At 43.6% G+C, this 23,247-nt stretch overlaps 1 protein-coding gene across 3 annotated transcripts; it reads right to left on the reverse strand.

Moving 5' to 3' along the window:
* Positions 1–1,085: 1,085 nt before the first annotated feature.
* Positions 1,086–23,126, reverse strand: NF2L (neurofibromin 2-like). Of its 3 annotated transcripts, none has more exons than XM_040650375.2 (19): positions 22,917–23,126; positions 19,702–19,952; positions 18,516–18,635; positions 17,029–17,154; positions 16,536–16,658; positions 12,258–12,341; positions 11,659–11,727; positions 11,357–11,439; positions 10,281–10,356; positions 9,715–9,852; positions 7,906–7,980; positions 6,937–7,050; positions 6,378–6,500; positions 5,714–5,931; positions 5,423–5,525; positions 4,541–4,668; positions 3,802–3,952; positions 3,189–3,398; positions 1,086–2,216 (listed from the first exon to the last, which is right to left on the reverse strand). In XM_040650375.2, exons 3-19 carry the CDS (start codon positions 18,603–18,605, stop codon positions 2,181–2,183), a joined length of 1,947 nt encoding a protein of 648 aa, XP_040506309.1. In that variant the 5' UTR covers positions 18,606–18,635; positions 19,702–19,952; positions 22,917–23,126; the 3' UTR covers positions 1,086–2,180. The 3 variants fall into 3 exon arrangements, with proteins under 3 accessions (XP_040506309.1, XP_040506310.1, XP_004946574.1); XM_040650376.2 differs by having other exon boundaries at positions 19,593–19,952; XM_004946517.5 differs by lacking the exon at positions 19,702–19,952.
* Between the last annotated feature and the right edge of the window lie 121 nt (positions 23,127–23,247).

Here is a 23,247-nt window from a genome sequence, read left to right on the forward strand (position 1 = left end):
GCATTCACTGGGTTTTCTGCTATAATTTCTTGCCTTTTTGTTAATCACCTTTCAAACATCTGTACAGGTACGTGGTGCTGCAGAAGAGCAATGCACAGATAGAAGACCTCTAAGCCTGCAGGCTGAGAACAGCTTGTGCAGATAGGCTTGCTTTCAATCTGGCAGCAGTGGGACTCTGTCCTCCCTTGCACTGTGGCACGCAGGATTTTTACCAATTGAGTCCAAAGAAATGAATAAAACATGGCTGTGGAGCATTTCACTTCCCTCCTGCCCCATCCCATGACACAGCTCAAATACGACAGGGAAAGGAAGGATAAGGGTATAAGCTTTGTTATTTACATCAGGACCAAAAAGAGGAAACTGGAGGACGGGGAAGTCCGGGCACTTTTCACCCCGATCCTCTCCCCATGCAGGAGCTGAGAATGACAAGTCCAGAATTGCTTTTTATTCTTTTCCACTAAGACTGTTTCCTGTCTCATCACTGTCCATTTCTGGCCAATGCCACCAGCCCAACACTGGGGCTTTCGTAGCATCTGCCTATGTACGCAATAACCTGTAAAAATATCAGAGCCATGAAGAGATTTAGACTGGATATCAGGATGAAGTTGTTTACAGACAGGGCAGTGAGGCACTGACCCAGGCTGCCCAGGGGGTGGTGGGGCCCCATCCCTGCACACCCCCAGGGTCAGACTGGAGGGCCTCTGAGCACTAATGGAGCTGTGGGTGTCCCTGTGCATTGCAGGGAATGGGACCAGATGGCCTTTAAGGGCCCCTTGCAACTCAAACCACTCCATGCTTCCCATCACCCTTCCTTCCTCCTGCCAGCAGCAGCAGCAGCCACTCTTAAGGCTGGGAGAACAGACAGCAGGACAGGATTGCAGATAGCAGTTACGTGTATCTCACCGTGTAACTGTCATGACTGTTAGAAGTCTGAGCAGAGAGCTGGCTATGGATGCTATCCCCCACTGTGTTCAGCCTGTTGTAGATGTATACAGAGGGGATTTGCATGTTTGTTCTTGCAAGTTGCCTTGTTAATGCTGTTGCAATATTGACACACCACTCAGTTCAAAGCTGTTACTAGCAAGTGAAAATTGAAGCTTTTTATTTCGTGTACCTTCTTTAGTCTTAGCTTTTGGAACTAGATATTTACCATTAGCATCTATTTTTTACACCATATCTCACATGCTCAACTGTGCTACTACGTTAGCTACAGCTGCGTATCGCCTGCTTCCCCACAGTCCTCAGGCTGCAGATTTATTGGTGAAGCAGACATTTAAAAACACACACAAAACGAGAAAATATGAGCAGGTTTTCCTAATGAGGGAGATATTTTGCTGCACGCACCTCTCCATCAGAAGCAAGTCCAACTTTAGCAGACACCACTCACGTCTTTTGTCTTTGTCTCATTTGGAAGCTGTGTCACACCGAGCTGGGAAACGAGGGAATGTATGCAAAGTGTGCTGGAGCGGCAAGCAACAGAAAGTGCTCGGTCTAGTTGGAAATGTAGAGAGAACAGAAGCTTTGCATTCCAAACAAAGGATTCCCCCAGGAACAAGAGGTATTTGAAGATGTCCAATTCTACATCTGGAATTACACGCTGAGATTTCTCACAGAGAAATGAAAATCAATTAAGTGAACAGAGAAACATTTGGGGAGGAAAAGGAAAATATTTGGCAGGCAAACACTACAAGGTTGAGTGGTTCCGTAAGAGTCACGTCCCATGGACAGGACCCAAACCAGAACCAATCTATTGTGTAGGTGAAAACCAAGCTGAGGGACAGCTTTTCTTCTCATCCCAAACGTCTCCCGGACACCTAGCATCCTTTCTACACAAAAGGAACCACCTTGGTAAGTCAGTGTGTAGAATTAACCTAGGGGAGGAAGGCTTAGAAGTATAAAGTGTTTTTTCAAAAGTGCATTAAAAAGTAAACAATGCTCCTTTGGGTGTATGGTTACCACTGTACCCAAAGCCATGAGCCATTTTACACTGGCAGTTATTGTGCTCCCAGCTCACGTGACCTGCTGGGAAGCCAAATGGCACCGCTACGCATAGAACCACATCTCTATGCTGATGACTGTCGGGAGACAGAGCTGCACCACTGTTCTCATGTGGGTGCCATTTTGCGGCAGCCAAACAGATGCCATCAGGTTCCACCAGTCTGGTAAGGAAACGAGGCTCTTCAAATGTAGATCACATCTGAGTCATGCTGCTGAACCTACATGCAAACCAAATGGGAAAAAATTAGTTCCGCTCTGAACTCCTACTGAAACAAAACCTACTTTGCCTTGGCCCAATTTTTCCTTTTCATCTGACCAGAGTCTTTTACAAGATGCCCTGTGATGGCTTTATCTTCCCTCTTGAAACAGATCTCTTTGCCTTAGCCCTGCTAGGGGTCAGGTTAGTCTTAAAACATTTGTTTGTTATTTGCAATAGAAAGAACAGCTTCCTCAGTTGTTGCTACACTGAACTGTTTTCCTTCTAGTTTTAAGCCCACAACCCCAAACGTTCAGATCTTGAAAATTATATGCCAGAACTTCTAACTGATCCTGCAAACCCCCAGTTTTGCTTATTAAAATACATCAGGGTTTCTTTACTCCCAATACTTGACACAATTAGCATTGCTGGGAGAAAGCTGACTTCTTTCCAGATGCTCAGGACTGTACATTCCTACAGCTCTTCTTGAACACATACTGTATTTATTCTTCACTCCAGTCAAGAAGAAAAATGGGTTGACTTTATTTTGTAAGACCCAATTCATTATTTCTATAGGATTCTTGTTCTAAGTTCTCTCAGAGCACATCCTCATTTCCAAGCCTGGCTGATAGAAATAAAAGTTAACAAATTCTACTGCACATGGGCATCACTTTCATTTACCAAGACTTAAAGTTCTGTATTCCAGCTTAGATCATATGAGAGAAAAAACACGTGGCCTCGAAGTTATAGAATGGTGCTTCAGTGAAGGACCTCCACAGTTGTGGAACAGCCTTGCTTTGTGACCTGTTGTTTGAGAGGTGGGCAGAGTTGGATAAACCAGTCCCATTTGTGGAACCGTTTGTGGTTAAACTTTGATGATCTTGAAGGTGTTTTCCAACCTGAGCAATTCTATGATTCTATAAAGCCAACCACACTTTACTACTCTGAACTCTAAACCTCTGATCAATATTTGGGAATTTACTTATCTGCTTACCTTTACAACCTGTTTTCTGGTTCCTGTGCCCACACTGTTGGCAATCATGGAATTGGTTTGAAAAGATGACTTCTGCACTGGCACCATGTGTTGGATTTTGTTGGTACAAGGCCAGCTGCTTGTAGGACTTAACGAGTAAGTAGGGAAAGGCCTACGAAGATTTATATCTGATGAATCGCCAGTTTCAAAGGTTTTCATCCACAATGGGATCTTTAAAAGAAAAGAGCACATGGAAATTTAATGCCCTCTCTACATCAACATTCATTAAGCCAAAAAGAACATAAAATGCATTGCCAGAGAATACAGGTCATCCTCCCTCAGTTTTTCCATTCTCCCTTCTCTCTGAAACAATTTACCCAGGGTCACTTTTATTATGTATGGGGAAGCAAAGACAGCCCTCATCCTTGCCCTGGTTCAGGATGAATGTTTCTGTATATAACAAGAGACTTCTGACCAAAATCTGAGTTTAATTCTTGGCTGTCTGAATCAAAAAGAAAGCCAAGACTTTTACAACAGATTAATAGCAACCACAAAGCACATGAATAAGAATGTGATGTAAACCACAAGAGACCACACCATGCTTAAAGAAGTGGCAGGAATTTAGGTTACATACATTTCCTAAGGAGCGATCCAAGGATCCCAATACTTCATTCCAGTGAGAGTAAAGCCCAGACTGTTTTTCTTCTAGTTTCAAAGCATGGATTTCAGACTTCAGTTCTTTCAGTCGATCTTCAAATTTTTTGCTCTTTTCTAAGTAATCCAGCCTGCAGTCCACACATCAGAGACAAAAGGCTTACTAGCACAACAGAACTCAAGAATGAGGTAACGAGGAGAGGAGATCTTTGCATAATCTTGCCTTTTATATATATATATATATAGGCAAAATTAAGTCTGTTACATGTCAGCCTCACTTCTCTGCTCCAGTGAGAAGGAAGTTCACTTTCACCCCTCAGTATTCACTTTCTAACCAAGAATTTCCCTCTAGACCAAGAGGAAAAGCCTGTGAATCAAACCAATACCATACTCTAACACTAGAGGGAAACTTCTGTCCTCTAATTTGCTGTTACTCAAACAAACTGCTTTGTGCTTGACATCACAGTCTTTAAGACAAGAGGGTTCTGGACCTGCCATGGTTTGATGCCACCTTGAAACTCTTCCTGTGTGTAAAACAGCAAGTCTTACAGAGACATAACCTGCACCAGTTCAGTAAAAGGCCTCCAGTCATACGTACAACAAGAACACTGTCCTGAGGTGTTAAGGATGTGACCTGTTGATTCCCAAGGAATTTTTCTTTTCTGTACTTTCCACAATTAATATATTCCTCTTTATTTGCACCACAAGCATATCGATACCTCTCTCGCTCTATCTCGAAGGACAGTCTCTTGAGGTCAATGTCCTTCAAATCCAGCTTGATGGACCCTTTGTCAAAGTTGGCATCTCTGGTGTCAGTTGGCAAGTAGTGTGGGTACTTGACCATGTGCTGAAAGAGCCAAAACAAGCACTGTTGGTAAGATCTGACTGTTTGACTTTGGATTTCTCACCAGCTTCTTCAAGAGTGCCATGCTGAGCCATTCCATGAGGTACCATGGGTTATGAGAAACAAATGTTCCTGAAGCCCTTTCCATCTACCTGAGCGGCCCCAGATGAACTGCCACAATCCACAAGCCACACATCCAAGTCCAGAGAAATATCTGGACTGCAGTGTTCCTTAATTCTAGCTAAGAATGGGAATCCATTCTCAGCAAGAGTGGAGCAGAAGAGGAACTGGGGGCACACAGCACTTGCATCACCTTCTTGCTTTGCCTGAAGACATTCACATGCAATTCACATGTCAGGACAACACAGCTGGTTCAGTACAACCACCTTCACAACATACTGCCTGACTGAGATGGCACAGAGTCAGCATTAAGCATGAATGCAGGCAAGACCATCTCTGCTCCCCAGTTACTAACAACACCTGGTTGTTTAATAATTGGTTTTGGTTTTGTTTGGTTCAGTTTTTGTTGGTGGTGGGTTTGTTTTTTAATATTTATCTCACCTTCAACTTCTAGACTCATTGCCCTGAACAAATACAACTTCAATCACAGCTGCACTGTGTTCAGTCAGCAGCTGGTCCTGTAGGTGTTTGTCCCACAGCTAGATGGAACGTGACACAACCTACCCTGACGAGGCTACAAACATGCCAACATCTGATTATCTCCCAAGATGAAGTGGTGCCAAGAAAAGAAACTTACAGGATAATTGAGCCTGGTTATGTCAAAGAGTTTTTGCTTTGCTTTCCGTTCAGCCTCTCTGGCTTCATGTAGATCTTGTTTCAGATGCTCCGCTTCCTTGGCTCTGCAAAACAAGTATTCTGACATGAATCGTTGGTGATTTTCAGTACAGAGACAGAGCACGACAGACCTTGGGAAAAGTCCTTCCTTACTGTGCTCTCACCCCCACACTCCTGATTTGACTAAAATAGCACTCTCTCCATTCAGGCAATTCAGGAGGGGCCACAGATTCCCAGCTCAAGCAAATCTAACCTCCGGTCAGACTCCTTCACCAGCTTCACTGCTATCAATTCTGCCTCCCGCATCTTTTGCTCCATCAGGCGTTTCTCCTCCTTGGTTTTCAGAGCTGTTATCTCCAACCTCTGCCGCTCTTGCTCTGCTTCTGCAGCATTCTGGGCCAGCAGTTTCGCCTCTTCTTCTGCAATCTGAGCTTTCTCAGCCAGCAGCTCTGCAGTTTCCTGGGATCGAAGCTAAGAGGAAACAATTTGTTGTAGTTACCTTGCCTAGCATCTTCAATTTCATCCCTGACGTCAGTCAGGAAGAAGATGATTTTTGTCAACAGCTCAAGGGATAGAAATGTTAATCCTTAAAGTAAAAACAACTGAAGGGTTTGGTATTACTCCACTGCTCTAGAATTGCTTATCTTCCGTCCTGCTTCTCACCTCTACGCAGCAAGGAGACTGTTGTTCTGGGATGGACAGAGACATCAACCAAAAATTGGCAGAGGTTGATCCCTCCAGTTGTCAGTGCCAAGTGCAACATGCAACAAGCCCTCTTCTCCCAGTTTCAGCCCACAACGTTACTTCCTTCAGAAACTCTCCCACTTTGTGTAAGCCACAACTTCTAGAAAAGAAAAGAGCTCCCAAACCAAGAAAGCCCTTCAAGCACAGGAATATTCAGCTGGCGTGCTACTCACCAGGGCCTCATTGGCCTGCCTGGCTTCGTCTTCCAGCTGGAAAAGCCGCCTTTCCAGCTCTTCTTTGGCTCGCTCAGCTTCTTCTCGGAGCTGCTTCTCCCTGGCCAGCCTTTGATTCTCCATCTGGAAAGAAAAATACCACATTTGTGGGTTTGCAGCAGAATCGCATCTGGGCCTGAGGCAGCATAGGAAACTAATCTAATGGAGGACGGACTGCTCTCAAGCTGGTGAGCTGACATTCAGCAGAGATGCAGTGCTGAAGCTACTTACACTGCAGCAGAAATGAACTCCACTAACTGGTAACACCAGTTATTTCAGACTGCTGGGAGAACGCTTGGATCGATCTGCTGTGTACCCCAAATCTTTCTGATCTCCTATTTGGTTTCACAAACATCACTTACATCTCCAGGTGCTGCATGCACACATAGAGCTGTTCCCACACTTAATTCTTCTGTGCTTTCTCACCTCCTGCACACATATTGATGCAACGCATGGACAGCAAGGGCACCAGCTGGAATAATAATCAGCATTTTCAGTAACAGAGGAGCAGAAAATGTACCTTTTTTCTGGCCTTTTCTTCCCTGGCTTGTGCTTTCATTTGCTGAATCTCTATTGAATCCACTTTTCTTCTCCTCATAAATAGGTCGTGGTTTCCAATGCACAACTGCAGAATCTGGATCAAAAAAGGAAAGAAAATGTGACTGTGACAGAACTGCACCCCATCCAGGGGGAAAAAGAGCCCCACAGCAGCCTGACAGGACAGAATCTGACATTTCTCACTCCAGCACAAGTGCTGGCAGTTGCTTCCCTTCCAAGGAAAGCGATATCCAGGGCAGGCGGATACCCAGATTTATAATAGTTTAGAAAAGTTCATCACAGCTTGAGGGCTTCTCTTTGCATCCCTCATCCCTGTCTGGTTTCAGTTTCCTGATAAAGAACAGGCAATGGGTCAAAGCCAAGAGATAGCTGTGTGGGAACGGTCACCTTGTGATGGCCCCTCCACAAGCTCAATGAGAAATGGTCCAGCCCCTCTGGCTGTGCTAGGAAGCAGCCAGGGATGACAGAATGAACCAGCTGATTAGGACCCAATCCTTGATGCTCCTCTCAGAAAAAGAGAGGCAGAAGTCAATTAATACCCACCAGGAGTCAGATAGGCCGATGCTGCAGTGGTTTTGCCCCTTTTGTAGAACCATAAAGGTTGGGAAAGACCTCTAAGATCACCAAGTCCAACCATCAACCCATCCCCACCATGCCCACTAACCACATCCCTCAGTGCCACATGCACTACACCCTCCCCTCCCTGCACCTGCATTTCCCTTTGCAATCTGGGCCTTCCTTTGTATCTCACTTTTCACCCAACGTCTCCTCTGCCAACACAGAGAGAGGACAACCATACACACCCTGACTTCCCAGACAGAAGAATCCTATGGAAAACATGTGCTGAAACTCAATGCTCCCTGGCCTCTGCACAGGTTTACAAACTCAGTATTGCCAGCCCAGTTCTAGAGGAGGAAAACAGGACACTTACCAATTTGTTTACCTTGAGCTGAGAGGAAAAGAACTTGAAGACTTCTGCTTTTTTGTCAAGAGGTTTAATGGTTAACTGTCCAGATAGAAGGGGAAAAAAATGAGAGGAAGCAGTGAAAAGGACAAACAAAGCTGAAGCTATTAATACTAATGCAAACTTTTGCCCATCTCCACTTCTCTCCAGGGAAGCAGCGATTTATGCCACAAACACAGGGAGAGCGATTCCAAGTGCTTTGCTCACAGGAATCAGAACCAGGGCTGCTCTCTTTATACAGGCCATTTTGGAAGATAAAGCCTCCCACAGAGCCACATCTGATGCCAGTTTGGATGATATTTTTCATAACAGTACCACCTGTGCCTTGCAAACCGTACTGAGAGCACTGGAACACGCAGCGGCTATCAGGAAAAACAGAATGCATTGCTAAGAATCTGATTTCTGGGTATGAAAGTAAGGGAGATGTCAAACCCTGCCCTGAATCCCAACCACTTCAGGTGCAAACAAAACATATCACAAAGGCCTGAAGGATTTGTTCTTCTGACCACGAGATAACAGTGCTAGAGCTTCTGCTTTCTCACATTTTCACTCCTATCTCCCAAGCTGTTTCCAGAAGAGATAAAAGGTTTTTCATGCTGCCAGGTCAGTACGCGCTGTTTTACTTTATGTGCTGCGCTGGGTTTGGCTGCATAATAAAAAACAGCCCCATTCTTTAAGATCCTTCTCTCTGTGACTCACGAGTTAGCACTCTATTCCTGTAATTCATTTGCAATGCAGCGTATAATTTCAAGCCCTCTGAGTCACCAGGATCTTAACGTACTACGGCTCGTTCCAGCCTGCAGGTAACAACTGATGGAGAGCGCTGCCTTGTGAGGAGCAGGGCTGTGAATGGGGTAGCAAATAAAGCAGAGCTTTAATAGAGGGCTGCCCAATTCCCCAACAACAGGGAGTTATTCACAGACCAGAGGGGAAATGTAAAGCCAAGGAAACGAAATTCTTTGCAGGTAGAACTCTCCTGTAGGCTGCCCTGCCTGTTGTATGCACGTGTCAGTCTGGACAGCACATCTCATCCTGTTTCTTGGGGTTGCTGTTTTGTTTTTCAGGAGGCCCAAAGGAAGAAAGGAAAAGACCATGCTGTCCTCTGGCTGGCAAATCCCAGGTATGCTGGTGCTGATGTGATGTTCGGGTTTTGTTTTCCTGGCTACAGCCTACCGTGTAGCCACAGGGTTTGAAAGGGCTCCAAATTTCACCCATTCCCCACCGTGCTTTCTGCAAGTAGAAGACGGGCTCTGAAATCTCAGTGGAATTGTAATGGAAGGGCAGTGCTGAAGGCTGAAACCACGCGCTGATACACTGGAAACATTCAGGCAGAGAAACGTCTGCATCTCCCTGCATGCCTCCGCTTGCCAGCGTGCTTCAGACCTCATTTACAGGGATAACTTCAGCACGCAAAAATGGCATTAAGTCTTTATGGATCATCTAATCCCCGCTGAGATAACCGAAGCCAGCCACGGGGATGCTGGTAATATCTATCTTTGATGGAGACCAACACTTGTTTTGCAAAGGGCGAGCAGCAGGGAAGGAACCAGAAAAGCGGGCTCTCTCTGGGGAGCTGAGAGCTGCCCTGGGCTCTGAGGGGAACCGAGATTACGCAGCACATCAGAAGGACAAGTCTGTTAGTTTTCGGAACAAAGCTCCCTAGGATTTCCCCCCTCCCCCAAATTATTTAAACAGAGGCTGCTTTCAGCCTGTTCCAAGAATCCCAGTCCACACCCTCGCCCATATTAAAAGAATAATATATCAGACCCAGCCTACCTCCTTCTCACTATAGGAAATGTTTCTGATAGCACTCCACTCAAACGACTTGTTTGGAGAGAACCTGTTGTTGATGCTGTAGATGTGAATACCTTTGGCATCAACTCCAAGCAAGAGATCGGTATGGTTTTTATTTTGCTGCAAAACAACAGATATCAGTAAGTGCTCTTTCTGGTGCCATTAGCAACCACAGACAAGAACCACACTTTTCTAATACGCCAATATTTCTTTGTATTTCTAGGAAATGACTGTTTCTACAATACACCTTCTAGCCAACAAACCCAGTTGAATAAAGCAGCTCAAACTTCTAGTTTATTCCTCCTTCTTCCCATTACATACCCAGAAATATTCAAGAACTTAGTGCAGTCACAGAGCAGAACCTTTGCTGTTGTATCCACCTACTCTATCAGCAGGCAAGCAAACCAAGTGAGGACAATTGCTACACAGCCTCCCTACAGCAGGGAACAGCAGAACTCAGGAGTCCCAGCTCCAAACTCCCTGAAGGATTTTAGAACAGCACTACCATCACCTACAGCAATTGCAAACTGCTCAAATACAGCACTTACAGCAATGGGAAAATAATTGACACCATACATTTCCAAGTCTTGGGCAATTTTCAGGTAGTTCATCTCAGCTTCATCCCTAGAGAATAAGGTGATGATTATACTTGTGTCCAATCTTTCTGTCCTACCTGACAGTATATTTCCCATTTCAAAAAGAACAGCCATTCTAGTCCTTTGTACTTTCTTTAATTTCACTGTCTTCCTCTCAACAGAAAAGGGATAATAAAAACACCGTCTCTACAGAAGACAAGGCTGTATCTATTTTGATCTGAGTCACATATAGTGCAATCTTTACTGAAATTCAAGTCCAGTCTTATCCTTGTGGGTTAGTTCTGCCACTCCAACGTTATCACTTCTTGGAGTCCTCCTCTACCGCCATTTTCCTTATATTCCCTTCAGGAAGCAGAGCTGGTTGAGAAATTCTAAGGAGTGCTTTGGGCAGAGTCCAAAGGAGCTGAGCCTCTCCACTCACTGCTGCTCTCCCTCCAAACTGAGGCATCAAGTCTTGAGGAAAACATTCAGGAAAGACAGTGCTCGTCTAGAAGAGCCAACGAAAAACTGAACTGAAATAATAGGTCAGGCTGCCTCCGGTGCCAGCAGCTCCCACCTCATGTTTAATTGAATTTCCACGTATGCTGAATGTGTTAGAAGCAGCTGAACATCCACATGGAGTAGCACCAAAACTCAGTGCTGGAACTACGGCTCGATGCCCGTACTGCTGTGGTCCCCTCCTAAGTACGCTGACACCTTTTTGAACCATGATTTTTTATTATGGTTATTATTTATTTTACAAGGTATAAAATCCATCAGATTTTAGACTTTTAGGTTGTGAAGCTCTGCGAAAGCTCTCAGCTTCAAAGCTAGTCCACTTTACAAGCACATGGTGCCCTACGTGCAATGATACTTTGACCCTGGGGGAATGGATTTTTTTCCCTTCCATAAGAAGCAATGCTCCTAGAAGCATAGCCTGCAACCCAGTTATCTCTTTGCTCCGTTACAAAAACCAAATTTCACTGAAGGCTGCAAAGAAGCAGTTACTGATAAGTACAGCATTTCCAAAAGATGAAATTATTTCATACCTGGCGATACCCCTATGCTCAGCATACCAAGCTGTAATCTTTTCTTCCCACATCTCTGCTGTTAGCTGATATTGCCTGAGGACCTACGGAGGAAGGAAGGAGGCAGATTTCCTTTGAAGACACGAACACATGTGCTGCCTCTCCCAGGCATTGTGAATGCAGCAATGAGTTCACAGCTCAGTCATTTCACCACACTGGAGGCAAACAATCAGTTTCTAATGCTCTGGTTAGACCCAAAGCTGCACCTGCTCTGCAGCAAAGGGGAGATGCAGATTTTGGTTCTATATGTAATACAGACTTACCCTTTTGGGTAAAAGTTCATCATGGGCAAGAAAGCCTGGCTCGTGAAAGTTTGGGTCGTAGTCACCATACTGTCCCAAGGGAAAAGAAAAAAGACACTTCAGCTTGTTAGACACAGAGTGCTGAAGAACTTGATGGCTGTAGTTTGATGAAACAGTTTGTTTTGGTTGTTCCACACAGTGTGAGGACAAGAAAACAGGCTCCCCTCATCTGAACCGTGGGCTCTTGGTGGCACAAAGGTAACAGTGCTCTGAAAGATGCTAAAGAATACTGCCCTGCCACTGCTCGTGATATCAGCACCTCTGAGTCCATGGACATTTTTATAACAGGGTATAACTCCAACTGGGAGAAAAATGACATTAAAATGCTAGATCCAAAGACATCCCAGAAAACTGTGAAAGCATAGCATAAAACAGCATAACTAATTTCTTCTCCAAATCCTCGTAATGGTAAGCTAATGGCATCTAATGCTTTTTTTCCCAGCAGCAGTTATGCCTCCCAGCATGACCCAATTTAACAGCAAAGTTGAACACTTCAGTATTTGACACATCACACTATATATATGTGTTTGGCTAAAATATGAGCACTGCTGTGCACAAACCTTGGCTTGAACAGCATAAGAAGCCAGTAAAACTGTTGCCTCCGGAGAACAATAGATTTCCTCATCCAGTATCTGTTTCTTAACCTAAATTGGGGAGAAAATAGGAGCAAGTTAAAGAAGCAGCTCAAAGTCAGGGCTTACGTCAGGCTGAAATGAAGTTAGGCATGCCCAGACTGTAACTTGGCACCATCTAGCACCATTACGAGATAATAGCAATAATAAAGTGACATTCAGAAACAAAGGAAACCTTAGCATTGCATTTTATATATATATATATATATGTATTGAGGACCTTTAGGAAGATGAAGTGTCTTTATTCCAAGTTCATAGCAATGCCATTGGGCAACCTCCCATGTTAATGCAGGGAGGCCCTTCCAACTCAGGATCTTCCATGATTCTATGAACTGTTGTATTTTTCAATCACACTGTTCAATTTGGAGTGAGAGGAAAAAGCCTTTATCATGAACTGGTGGAGGACTTTTTAGGTCTCACCTCATCAAGCTTTTTGCTTTAGTTTCTCCATACAGGTAGAATTACGGACCTTTCTCATGCTCCCTTTTATTACCAACTCATTACCCAGAATGAAGCTGTAACGATTTTACCTTCAGCACTGAGCAATGATACAGAAGCTACTCAGTTATTAAAAACCATCCTACTAAATATGCTGTACCAAGCAGTGATTTGACTTGCCATCTAAAATAGCATCAAAGGGCTACATAGCCATAACCACAAAAAAGTAGCTTTGCTGGAAAGCGTATAAAAAGCAGCCTTGCAACACAAAAAATAGCCAGGTTTTAAGTCAGAAGGGACCTCCAGAGGTCACCTGGCCCAGGCAGGTCCAACCAGATGGGACTGCTAAGGGCTGTGTCCAGCTGCATTTCTAATGGCACCGGATGCATTATACTGAAAAGCATTAAGAGGATCTTCCCAAGCTTCCCAGAAGGATGGAATAAAGGACACCCCACAAAGGGAAAACTGCCTCCCAGCACATTAGATTTATTCAATTACAGTGGTATATGCACAACATAAACACAGGGCTTAAAAATAAAAGCGCAGTGTAAGTGGTAGGAAGTCTGCTAGCTTTCTTTTCATGTCAGTAATCTATGGTGCAAGCATGATCAGAGGTAACAGTTCGTACAAGGTTGCTTGATTTTGAATCCATTGGGTAATTCTACCTGGAAACCCAAAGGAGGAAGAAGAAATTAATCTTCCCAAATCCGCCTCTCAGATGTAATCTCCTTGGCCCATTAACAAGCACAAAGATAAGAACATTTTGCATAATGCACAGTCTCATACATTTCCAAAGAAGAAAAATTACTTGAGATAGCACTGAGTTGCCTTTACAGAAACATTTAGGAACTGGAGGTACCATGAACTGAAATGAACCATCAAGAAAGTTTTTCTTTATATTGAGTCTCTGGTAAGCACAATATATGAACCTGAGTTATAGCAGAGGGAAAATTCTTTCTGAGCTGTTAAAATGGAAAGAATGAAAAGGCTTCTCTTCCAAATTGGAAAGCTCCAGCATTCATATTCCATGGTGCAAATAATACATTTCAGAATTGAGAACGACTTGAGACAAATCCCCTGCAACCATCTGGAGGCCTTTTGGTTTGGTTTTGGGTCATTTTGTTGTTGGTTTTAATCAGTTCTATAAATATAACATCCTTGCAAAAGGAGCAAATTGTCTAATTGTTAAAGAAAACTTCACTTTAGAGATTTACATTTATTCACAGTCTTGACAAAAAGATGTTATGCCATATTAATATGCAAAGTCTGAGACAGGAGGGCAGCAATCCGTAGGCATCCAGATGTCAGTACATGTTCTGTTAGCACCCAGGTGTGATCTGAAGTTCTTACAGACAGGAAACTTTGCAAGTTCCAATTTGTTCCTGTTCTTGTTTTTCTGCTTTGGAATGAGAAGAATTTGCTAATTGTACATCTGCTAGTTGAGGCAGGTTGAAGGAGAGGAGAGAAAAGTGAAATCAGGATTAAAAGGCTAGGAAAAGTGTTCTGCCCCTCTCATTCCTTTCCAAACTTGGCTTAAGAAACAAAGTCCCTAATGGTTAAGGGTTCTAGATGAAGTTTTAATTAGTATATGAACCCCTGGATTAACAGCATTTCCCCCTTACTTTGCTACCACGTCCTCCTCAGGGAACCAGTGTATGAGCGTTGTTTATTTACAGATGCAGGCTGATTTTATTCCATAATCCAATCTACTTGCACAGGCACATACTGCTGACAGATACCAGAGCAAAGCAAACACCCAGAAAATTCAGAGCATTCAGAAGAGAAGCTGGAAGGCACAGATGTTGGGGCAAAAAGTAAGCAACCGTCCAACACTCAATGCCTGTATACCTACTGTTACAGCTACAGGTTACTGGGTTTATTGCTCCTTAGCCACAGCACAGCTTCCCTCTTCTAGGCTGAGGCACCTTTATTTTATTATTATTTTTTAATTATTTATTTACTTTATTTATATAGGTAACTACTTTTAACGGAGGTCATAGAACACTGAACTTCTGGGACAAAAGGAATGCCGGTGACAAACAGGAAAGCTGCCTCTGCAAAGCTGTGAGCATCAGTGCGTGCATGGGGTTACTCTTATTATTTCTGATGGCTTCTGTCCCATGGAAACGTTTAATTTTGCAAAAACCACCATGGTGTTTACAAAGTATTTTGTTTTCTAGTGATTGTGCCTTCTATAGTCTTACACAATAGGACCTCCCAGTAACCACTTGGGCTGTTTTTAGGAGGTTGGGAGTTTTAGTTTCAGGGATAGATTGCAGTCACGAGTCTTGTTCCACCTGCAGTTGATATGGGTAAAACAAACTTAATGCCCCATACTGCTCATCACCATTCCTTTCCTCTTCCTCACCTTCACAACTGCCACCATAATTGCTTGCGTAGGCCCTCCATAGGTTCATACATTTAATAGCAGGTCTCTTCTAGACCTTCTCGTTGTGAAAGAACTATGTTATGGAATGGTTACTTAAGACCTAAGCAGATCTAAGAGGACGATGACAAGCTTTCGAGACTCTCTTCATCCAACATTAGCTGCACCCAGAGCAGACCAGTTGATGCAGTCCTCAAGACAACTCTTAAAGCCAATAAAAAGGAGGGTTTCACTTTATACTGAATCACCACTGTCCAGTTAGGGCAGATAACCTTATCACAGAATGGCTTGAGTTGGAAGGGATCTTAAAGCCCATACAGTCCCAACCCCAGTCATGGGCTGGTTGTCCCCCATCAGATCAGGATGCCCAGGGCCCCATCCAACCTGGCCTTGTGCACCTCCAGGGATGGGGAACCCACAGCTCTTTGGGAAAACGTGGAGAAATTCAGTCCCAGTCTGGCAACTGGAGGCAGTACTCCGTAAGAGTAGGAAGTCTGGTAAAAATCTGCTCTGTGGTCACTAATTTATATAACTGATCTGCTTTTCTTTACACCATTCCAAACCTTATCAGGGTACAGAATAAACATCTCTAAAGTGTTTAGTTTTGCAGCCTTCTCTCCATTAGCTTCAAAGACAAAGTCCTTCAGGCAGTGCCAGCCTGGAATGGATTGTTTCCTATTTTGAACAAAGACTCCTAGAAGTTAAACAAGTCTGAAGTATCCAGATGTGGAATTGGCACCAAAGTTGCTAAGTCATGGCCTGAAACAGTGATTGAGCACCTGGTGGGAAGGCAGGGCCAGCCCAGGGGATCTCAGGTGCGAGCAATACACCTGAGTGACCAGAAGGGCTGGAGCCAGGATCCACCCCTTCCCAGACCTCATTTAAGGGCTGGCAGCGGAGGTGAGGTGATTTTGCTGGAGGTTCCCTGCATACCTGAGGCCTTTGAAAGGTAAGCAGCTCTTTTCCTTCATTTGTGTGCCTGCTGCATTTGGGTTTGTTCTTATTTGCAGTAGCCAAAGACTCTGCTACCCCACTGTTATCATGGTACTTTCCATCCCATTATAGCATTACAGTGTAAAAAGTTGTTTACATAGAACTGCAGGTCCCAGCAATTTAACTCCCATTCCCTAGCATGAAGAGTAGGAAGCCATTATGAGAACAAAATCCTTGCAGAAGTCAAACATTCAGCTTACCAGAATGTAGAACTGTGGTATCTGGGAGGGATGTTTGTATTTTATAAAAATGAGATTATTACAGAGACAATGATATGACTGAAACCAGCAGAGTCATTCTGAGACTAAGAGCAGCCAACAAAATCAAAGCTAATACAAAGGGCCTAGGATGAACATAGAAGGATTTCATGGTTAAAAAACATTCCTGACCTGAAGGAAGAACAAATGCTGGGTAATTTCCTGTAACAGCTCCTCTTCTACCTTCTCTGGGTAGAATTTAGCCAAAAAATGAAAGCTAATGGGGTCTTCTTTAGGGATTTCTTGATCTAAGACCTGTTTAAAGATAAAGCCAAAATCAGCAGCAAAAATAGTACAGGAACACTTCAGAATACCATTACAGAGGAAAATCAGAAACCAGGTAGCGTGGTTAATGCAGCCTGGTCATAGTACAGAAGGGGAGGCAATGGAGTAACGCATTAATAGTAAGGGCATGTAGTGGTGACTGGTGGGTGACACTTTAGACCTAACTGTATACAAGCAGACTGCTTAACACTATGAAATTCAGTCCTAAAACCATAAATCATCTGGAATTATGGGTTGTCACTTAACCTGTTCCTTTAGATCTCGAGCTTTAAAAAAAAAAAAGACAAAGAAGTCCTTCAAGAGTAGAAGATGGCTAGGTTACTATTCCTGTTTTCTATACCTTTTTGTCCATCTTTAACCAGGTGCACATTCCCTTCATTGTGTACTGCAAGCCAAAGAACCAAGTCTCCCTTAAGCCAAGCGCTCGGCACACCAGGTCAAACAAGTCCTTCCCCTTCCACTTCATCTGGAAGAGAAAAGGAAAATTAAGCAAAATAGATTTATCTTGAATGATCTTGCTGCATTTTAGGCAAGCAAACCAGGTTATCATTTGTTTTTCTCCCGAGAACTGTTATCACACCTTCAGCTTTCCAGTGAAACACACCTAAAATTGCCTGCAGCAAAGGCATAATAGCTGTAATGCTCTGCTTCCTTTCCTTCAAGTGCTCAAAGCTGCAGTCATTTAATCACAGCATCAGGCACTTTATGAGCAGAGGGAATGAGGGTTGTACTGCTGATCTCTGAGGACATGGCCAAGTTTTATTAATATTTGTAAAAATCTTACTCAACATTTCAGACAAATTAGAGAGTCTGGGGAGTGGGTCAGGGGAAATCAAAGGGGCACAGAGCAGAAATGCCAAACAATCAGAGTAAATCTAGCTTTCAGACACCTCAGCTATTCCAGTGGCAACGAGCCAAGCCTTTATGCTCCTCTGATTTAAATGAGCAGGAGCCTGTCTTCTAGGAGTAGGACTTAATGCAAAGTTTAGCCAGGATTGTTTTTTAATCTGGTATTAAAAAAAATAGCAACTTAATGGAGGAGGTGCAGAATGAGAGCAATTTACTAACCCAGCTACACAGAAAAACAAACTTGAATTAAATGTCCCAAAGTACACACACATCTATGTGGTGTGTGTGTATATATATCTCACTTTTCACTGCAGAGTCTGCACATCTGTTTCTTCTATCTGGCCACATATTAAAAGATGATTTTGTCTCATCGCATCATCAGTCACTAAACTTAATGGTAAAAAAATAAACTATTGGGCACTGTTTGGATGGAAAGCAGGGAATCGACCCAGAAAGAAAGGAGAAAGGAAAGACAGGAAAGGAAGGAATACATCAAGCTGGATTTGTTAACAAGGACTCTGAGCTCTGAACCAAGATTTCCAAATTCTTTATTTTCACAACTCTGTCTGCAAGTATTCTACGTCCATAATTCACAGGAATACGCTGCCTGTGATTTATGTGCTCTGTCTGAGTGACCTAATTAACTAAATGCTAAATGCCCCACAAGGCATTCAACTCTCTCATTAGAATTGCCAGCTCCAATAGACATCAGTTTTCTAACTGCCCTTCTCTAAGTACTTGCACACTTCTTGCTTTTGTTGGATGATTAGAAATTAATCTTATTAATGAACCTGATGCAGCCCAACTCATCCATCAGCTGAACACTTGCTATGTTTGGATTCCTCCACGTTGCTCTACAGTGGTGTTTTCTGCTGTCCAACTGACTGGAGAGCCATAATGAATAGCAGTGTCTTAGTTTCAGATGGGACAAACAATTCCTCCCAGCTGAAAATAAGAGTTTCTCATGGGGACTCTTACCTCACAGCTGAACTCCATCTCAGCATCCACCGTTATAATCTTGACTTTAAAAGTCTTTGGTTGTTTCTTCTTCAGGCCTCGGATAGACATATTTTTTTCAGCTTACGAGGACTATCACACCTGAAAGCAAACATTGCTACGTTAAGGGCTAGAAGTTCCAGTAACATTTTCAGGGTTAGATGGTAAAGGAGGGTGAGAAAAGTCTTTCTCAGCAAAGTTCTTTGCTCTATGTGCTGCTGTGCCTTGATATGAAAGGCATCAGTGGAAGCTCTGCTTGTAAATAGAGCTGCAGCACACAGCAAAACCTTACTGTATCAAATGCAACTCAATGCTTTTCCATCACTTATGACTCCCTGGGCGACCAACCTATTGAATTCCATCACATTACGAGATCTTAATCCCTGAAATCATACAAATACCAGGAATAAATGTATGCAGCGAAATTAAGCTGAATTTACCCATTTCTCTTGGGCATACAAAAGCACAATGACGAAAGCTATTTAGAACAGCTTTTTTTCCAGTGATTTTTCTTCTGAAGTGAAATTAATTCAATTTTGAAGCAGCCTACACAATATCCTGTCATAAATTTTACCTTCTAAATGCAATTGACTGCATAACATAAAAAAACAACCATGCAATTTCCATGGCCACGAGGGGTTTGTGGATACCAGGCAAACCAAATGTTGAGAGTTGGGGTTAAATGATAGTGCAAATCAGTGCTGTGCAATCCTCACATGGGTATGTTTGAGCACAAGAAGTCAGCCTGTAAAATCTTCTTTTTTTTTTTTTAAGAAAAGCTTTATAAAATTAACAGCTCAGACTCGCACAGCCCAGTTAGCACCTGTGAGCTATATGGGTCAGGAAGAGACTGAGGCATTATTGGTTTCCTACAGCGTAAGGCTATTCTAGCATGGCAGACTTCCAACCTCTCCCTAAGCAATTCCAAAAGAAAGGTTTAGGTTTAAACTGAAAAGTTGCAGTAGTGCCCTCCACTATTTTATAAAATACCTTGTCCCTTTCTTTTCTTTTGCTGAGCTATAAATTGGCTTCCAAACACATTGAGTGTTTTCCACTTACTCTGCATGTGCCCCTTGTCCAAAAATAGCTAAATAGGAGGTAAAGTGGATATGGAAGCTTTTCTTTTTGACTTGCAGGGAAGCTGAGACAGCACAGATAACTCAGGTACCAAAACAAACAGACGTCTGCCAGCATTGAGAGCAAGAACTTGGGACAACTCAGGGTGGAGAAGGAAAGCTCAGGAGGAAATTCATCTTGCTGACACCACTGAGATCAGTTTGTGAGTCCTCTCCCTCCAGTTGGGTCTGTTACAGCTTCTGCTGAAGTCTTCTGTCCAGTCTGGGGCAACACACCTCAAGAAAGGTAATGGGATAACTGGGCAGAGATCCCAAAGTAGAGATTTGAGGGCTAGAAAACAGTCTGTAGTAAAAAGAGAAGTACTGGTTAGTACAGAGAAGGGATGAGTGTCATGAGATGGGGTTGTGTCTGTTCTATGTGATCACAGTGGTTAGGATGAGGGATAATAGGCTTAATGAATTGCTGCAAGGTGCCAACAGCGCTAGAAAAGGATGATTCACACCGAAAGGCATTAGAACAAGACACTGTGCTTCAGGGATTGTCATACAGGGGATGGTTGGACTGGCTCATCTTGGAGGTCTTTTCCAACCTTGGTGATTCTATGATCCTATCGTAGAATGGCTTGGGTTGGAGGGACCTCAAGGATCATCAAGCTCCAACCCCCATCCTATCCTATGAGGGATATCCAGGAAAATACCAAATTCTGCCCCCTCAGGGTAAGCCCTTGTCCTGGGGGAATGCTTCTTTCAAGGAGAGCAAAACAGATCTCAGCTCTGAGTGGCACTTCCTCTATAATTTGGGCAACATCTCAGCGTGTGCTGCTGAGCAGAGCTCAGGTCCTTCTGCTTAGCACACAAAGGTGCTTTCAATTAAAGGGAAAGGAATGTTTAAAAACCACAAAATGACTGTAGGAGTATGGTGTAATGTGACCACAGTAATAGTGACAGGGAGAGCATCGTGTGGAAGCATCCAAACCATCAGTAATTACTCCAGCAAGTTCTTGATCTCTAATCTGCAGGCTGCAGCAGAGCTAATGGCACATTATGTTTTAACCTGTTACATTCCACAGCTCTTTCTTGTCCGGTTTTCTTCAAAACGAGAGGATTACTGTGAATATTTGCACCACTGGAGACAGCAGTTAAGGCAGTAGAGCTGCAAAGCAGTGGGAATATTGGACACAAACCCTCCTTCGGTTCACCCAAGAAGAAACACCAACGGCTGGAGACAAAAAGAGAAGAAACTTCACAACTCATTTCTAACACGTAACGTGAAACGGCCAATTCAGTGAAATAGGAACTCAGAGTTCAGGCCAGCACAGAACATTCCCAAAGAGCTCCATATGGAAAATGCTGAACAGATAGAACTGAACTGTTTCAGAAGAATGCACTTATTTTCTCAAAATATGACAAAAAAACACCAGAGCCCTTCACTTTGAAGTTCATTCTTCCTTATATAACCTGGTTGAAATGACAATATAATTTGTTCAATGTTTCCAACGGCTTTTCTTTTTTTCTTTCTTTCCTTTCCAGAGCTTTTATTCCATGGAAAAGTACATTCTGACTCAGTGAAAAGACATTTCTGAATATCGAATTTTCCCAAGATATGTAAACTGCATTTTAATCGATGGTCCTGCTAAAGAAATAGAAAGGATTTTCACACTGCACAGTGCAAATGAACATCAGATACTACCAACATAAGCAAAAGCACTTAACAGTCAGGATCTCAGAAGAACTTTTGGATAAGAGAAATCATGCCAAATAGGGCAATCTGGGTTTGTGATCTTTTGTTGAAGTGCAACTATCCCCAGACATTTGCTAACTATCACAGCTTTTAAGCGCAAATCGTGCATAATTTCTTCCAAGCCTCGATTTCCATCGCTGAGCTGCAGTGATTTGTTTCAGCTGCTGCCTGGGGCACCCGAGTCTGAGATCCAGAGCAACAAAATGGGATGGAGCAGAGCATGGCGTAGCTTCCCAAACCCCTACTGGGTTAATATTGGGCAATAGGGTTGCCCAAAAGGCAATGAGTTTCCTGTCCAGGCAGAATATGGGAACAGGTAGCTCTGAAACTGAAAGTCCACAGCTTCTCCTGTGCCTTATGGAAGCTACCTATGATTAAAAAGCTTTGCTTGATAGAGAAACAGGAACACAGTGATGAGGAATGTGATTTGCAGGAAGTAAACAGTCCCAGTGCTGCCTTTCTTCATGTCCAAGGTGACATCCACCAACTCTAACTGGGTTATAGTCTTCCCTCTTCTTCACAGGATGAAACCAATGCCTGTGTAAAGCGTGGGGGAAGGAAACTGGGAACAGTGAGCAATAGCCAGAATAACTGGCACGGCCACTCTTGCAGTGACTGATGCTTATCTGTAGCACAGCACTCACAGGCTGTAGGGTTACACCACTGTGCTACACAGCTTATCAAAATGGGAAATAACCCCTGCATCAGCCAGCACTGCCTGTATTCACTGGAAGCAGAAACAAAGCAAATGAAACCAGTACTCAATAAATCCTCAACTTCTGTGCATTACTGAAACAGACACTAAGAAATACCTCAATGAATGTGCTGCAATTAACCTTGCTGTGAGTGAGAGCACTATTCCCTTTCAGTTCTAAATCTCCCAGGTAAATGGGGGGTTTGCAGGGCTCTCACTTGGATGTTTCCCTTCACATGGTACTTGCTCATAGTGATTGCCTGGAGTACACAGTCACGTTGTAGTAAGTCAAACTTCAGTGAACACAGATGCTATTGGGGCACGCACAAAAAGTCAGTATTGCTTTTTAAGGGGTGACCTCATTAGTCCCTCTGCATACAAGCTAAGAATTAGTGGAAACTGTGGGATCCCAGTGTTCCACCCCCAGAAGCAGTCTGTCCTTCTGGGTCCAGCACACAAACAGGGCAGCAGCCATACCCTTTGCTAGCAAAACCCATGCACAGAAACAAAAACCCTTGTGAGTGCAATGCAGCACAAAGAAACAAGGTTCAGGAAGCATCTTAAGGGAAACCAACATAAGATGCTCAATGCTTCAAGTGCAAAAGTGCATTAACACAGACAAACTCTCCTGTCGTTGCTGAAGCATTGCTCTCGGTCACACGCTCCCCTGCTCATTAGGGTTCTCTCAGTTCTTAAGCTCAGGAATGAATACCAGCAAACAGAGCACGCACCGTGAGGGAAAAGGGAAGTGTTGTGGGCTTCTTACGGCTGTTTGCTCACTTCTGAGTGCGTTCCTTGCACTGCCCGTGGAACAGCTTCAGCAAAGAACTCCCTGCTTTAAAACGGGTCGGTGCTGTAAGTATGGTTCTTACCTCTCAGTCTGAAAGAAGTTATCTCAAGGCACCAGTTGGAATCAGATCCGCTTCACAGATCATTTTCTGAGCGAAGAAAAGGATATTTAACCCAGAATCCCTGATTTTTCAGACATCAGGACCCAGCTCTCGCACGCTGCTGCCGCTGAGAATAAAATCCAGGAGCAACTCTTATAGCTGATCTCCTTCCCTTTGTTTCCCTCGGAGTGCAGCATGTTAGCGCCCTCTGAAAAATCAAAGCATCGCTTTCCCAGGTGATACGAAGGGCTCTTAACCATTTCCTGCCTGTGCCAGCAGGACTCCTCCCTGCTCTGCTGTAATCCAAGCAACG

This window comes from Gallus gallus, chromosome 19, assembly GCF_016699485.2.
Source record: "Gallus gallus isolate bGalGal1 chromosome 19, bGalGal1.mat.broiler.GRCg7b, whole genome shotgun sequence".
In the NCBI taxonomy this organism is placed as follows: Eukaryota; Metazoa; Chordata; class Aves; order Galliformes; family Phasianidae; genus Gallus; species Gallus gallus.

Bases quoted from the DNA above. Each gene is read 5' to 3' on its own strand.
- NF2L (XM_004946517.5), bottom strand. From the start codon at position 18,605: ATGTCTATCCGAGGCCTGAAGAAGAAACAACCAAAGACTTTTAAAGTC. The intron at 17,155-18,515 runs GTAAGAGTCCCC...TTTCTCTTCCAG, and splicing joins AGATGGAGTTCAGCTGTGAG to ATGAAGTGGAAGGGGAAGGA. The intron at 16,659-17,028 runs GTATAGAAAACA...ATCTTTAAACAG, and splicing joins GGTTAAAGATGGACAAAAAG to GTCTTAGATCAAGAAATCCC.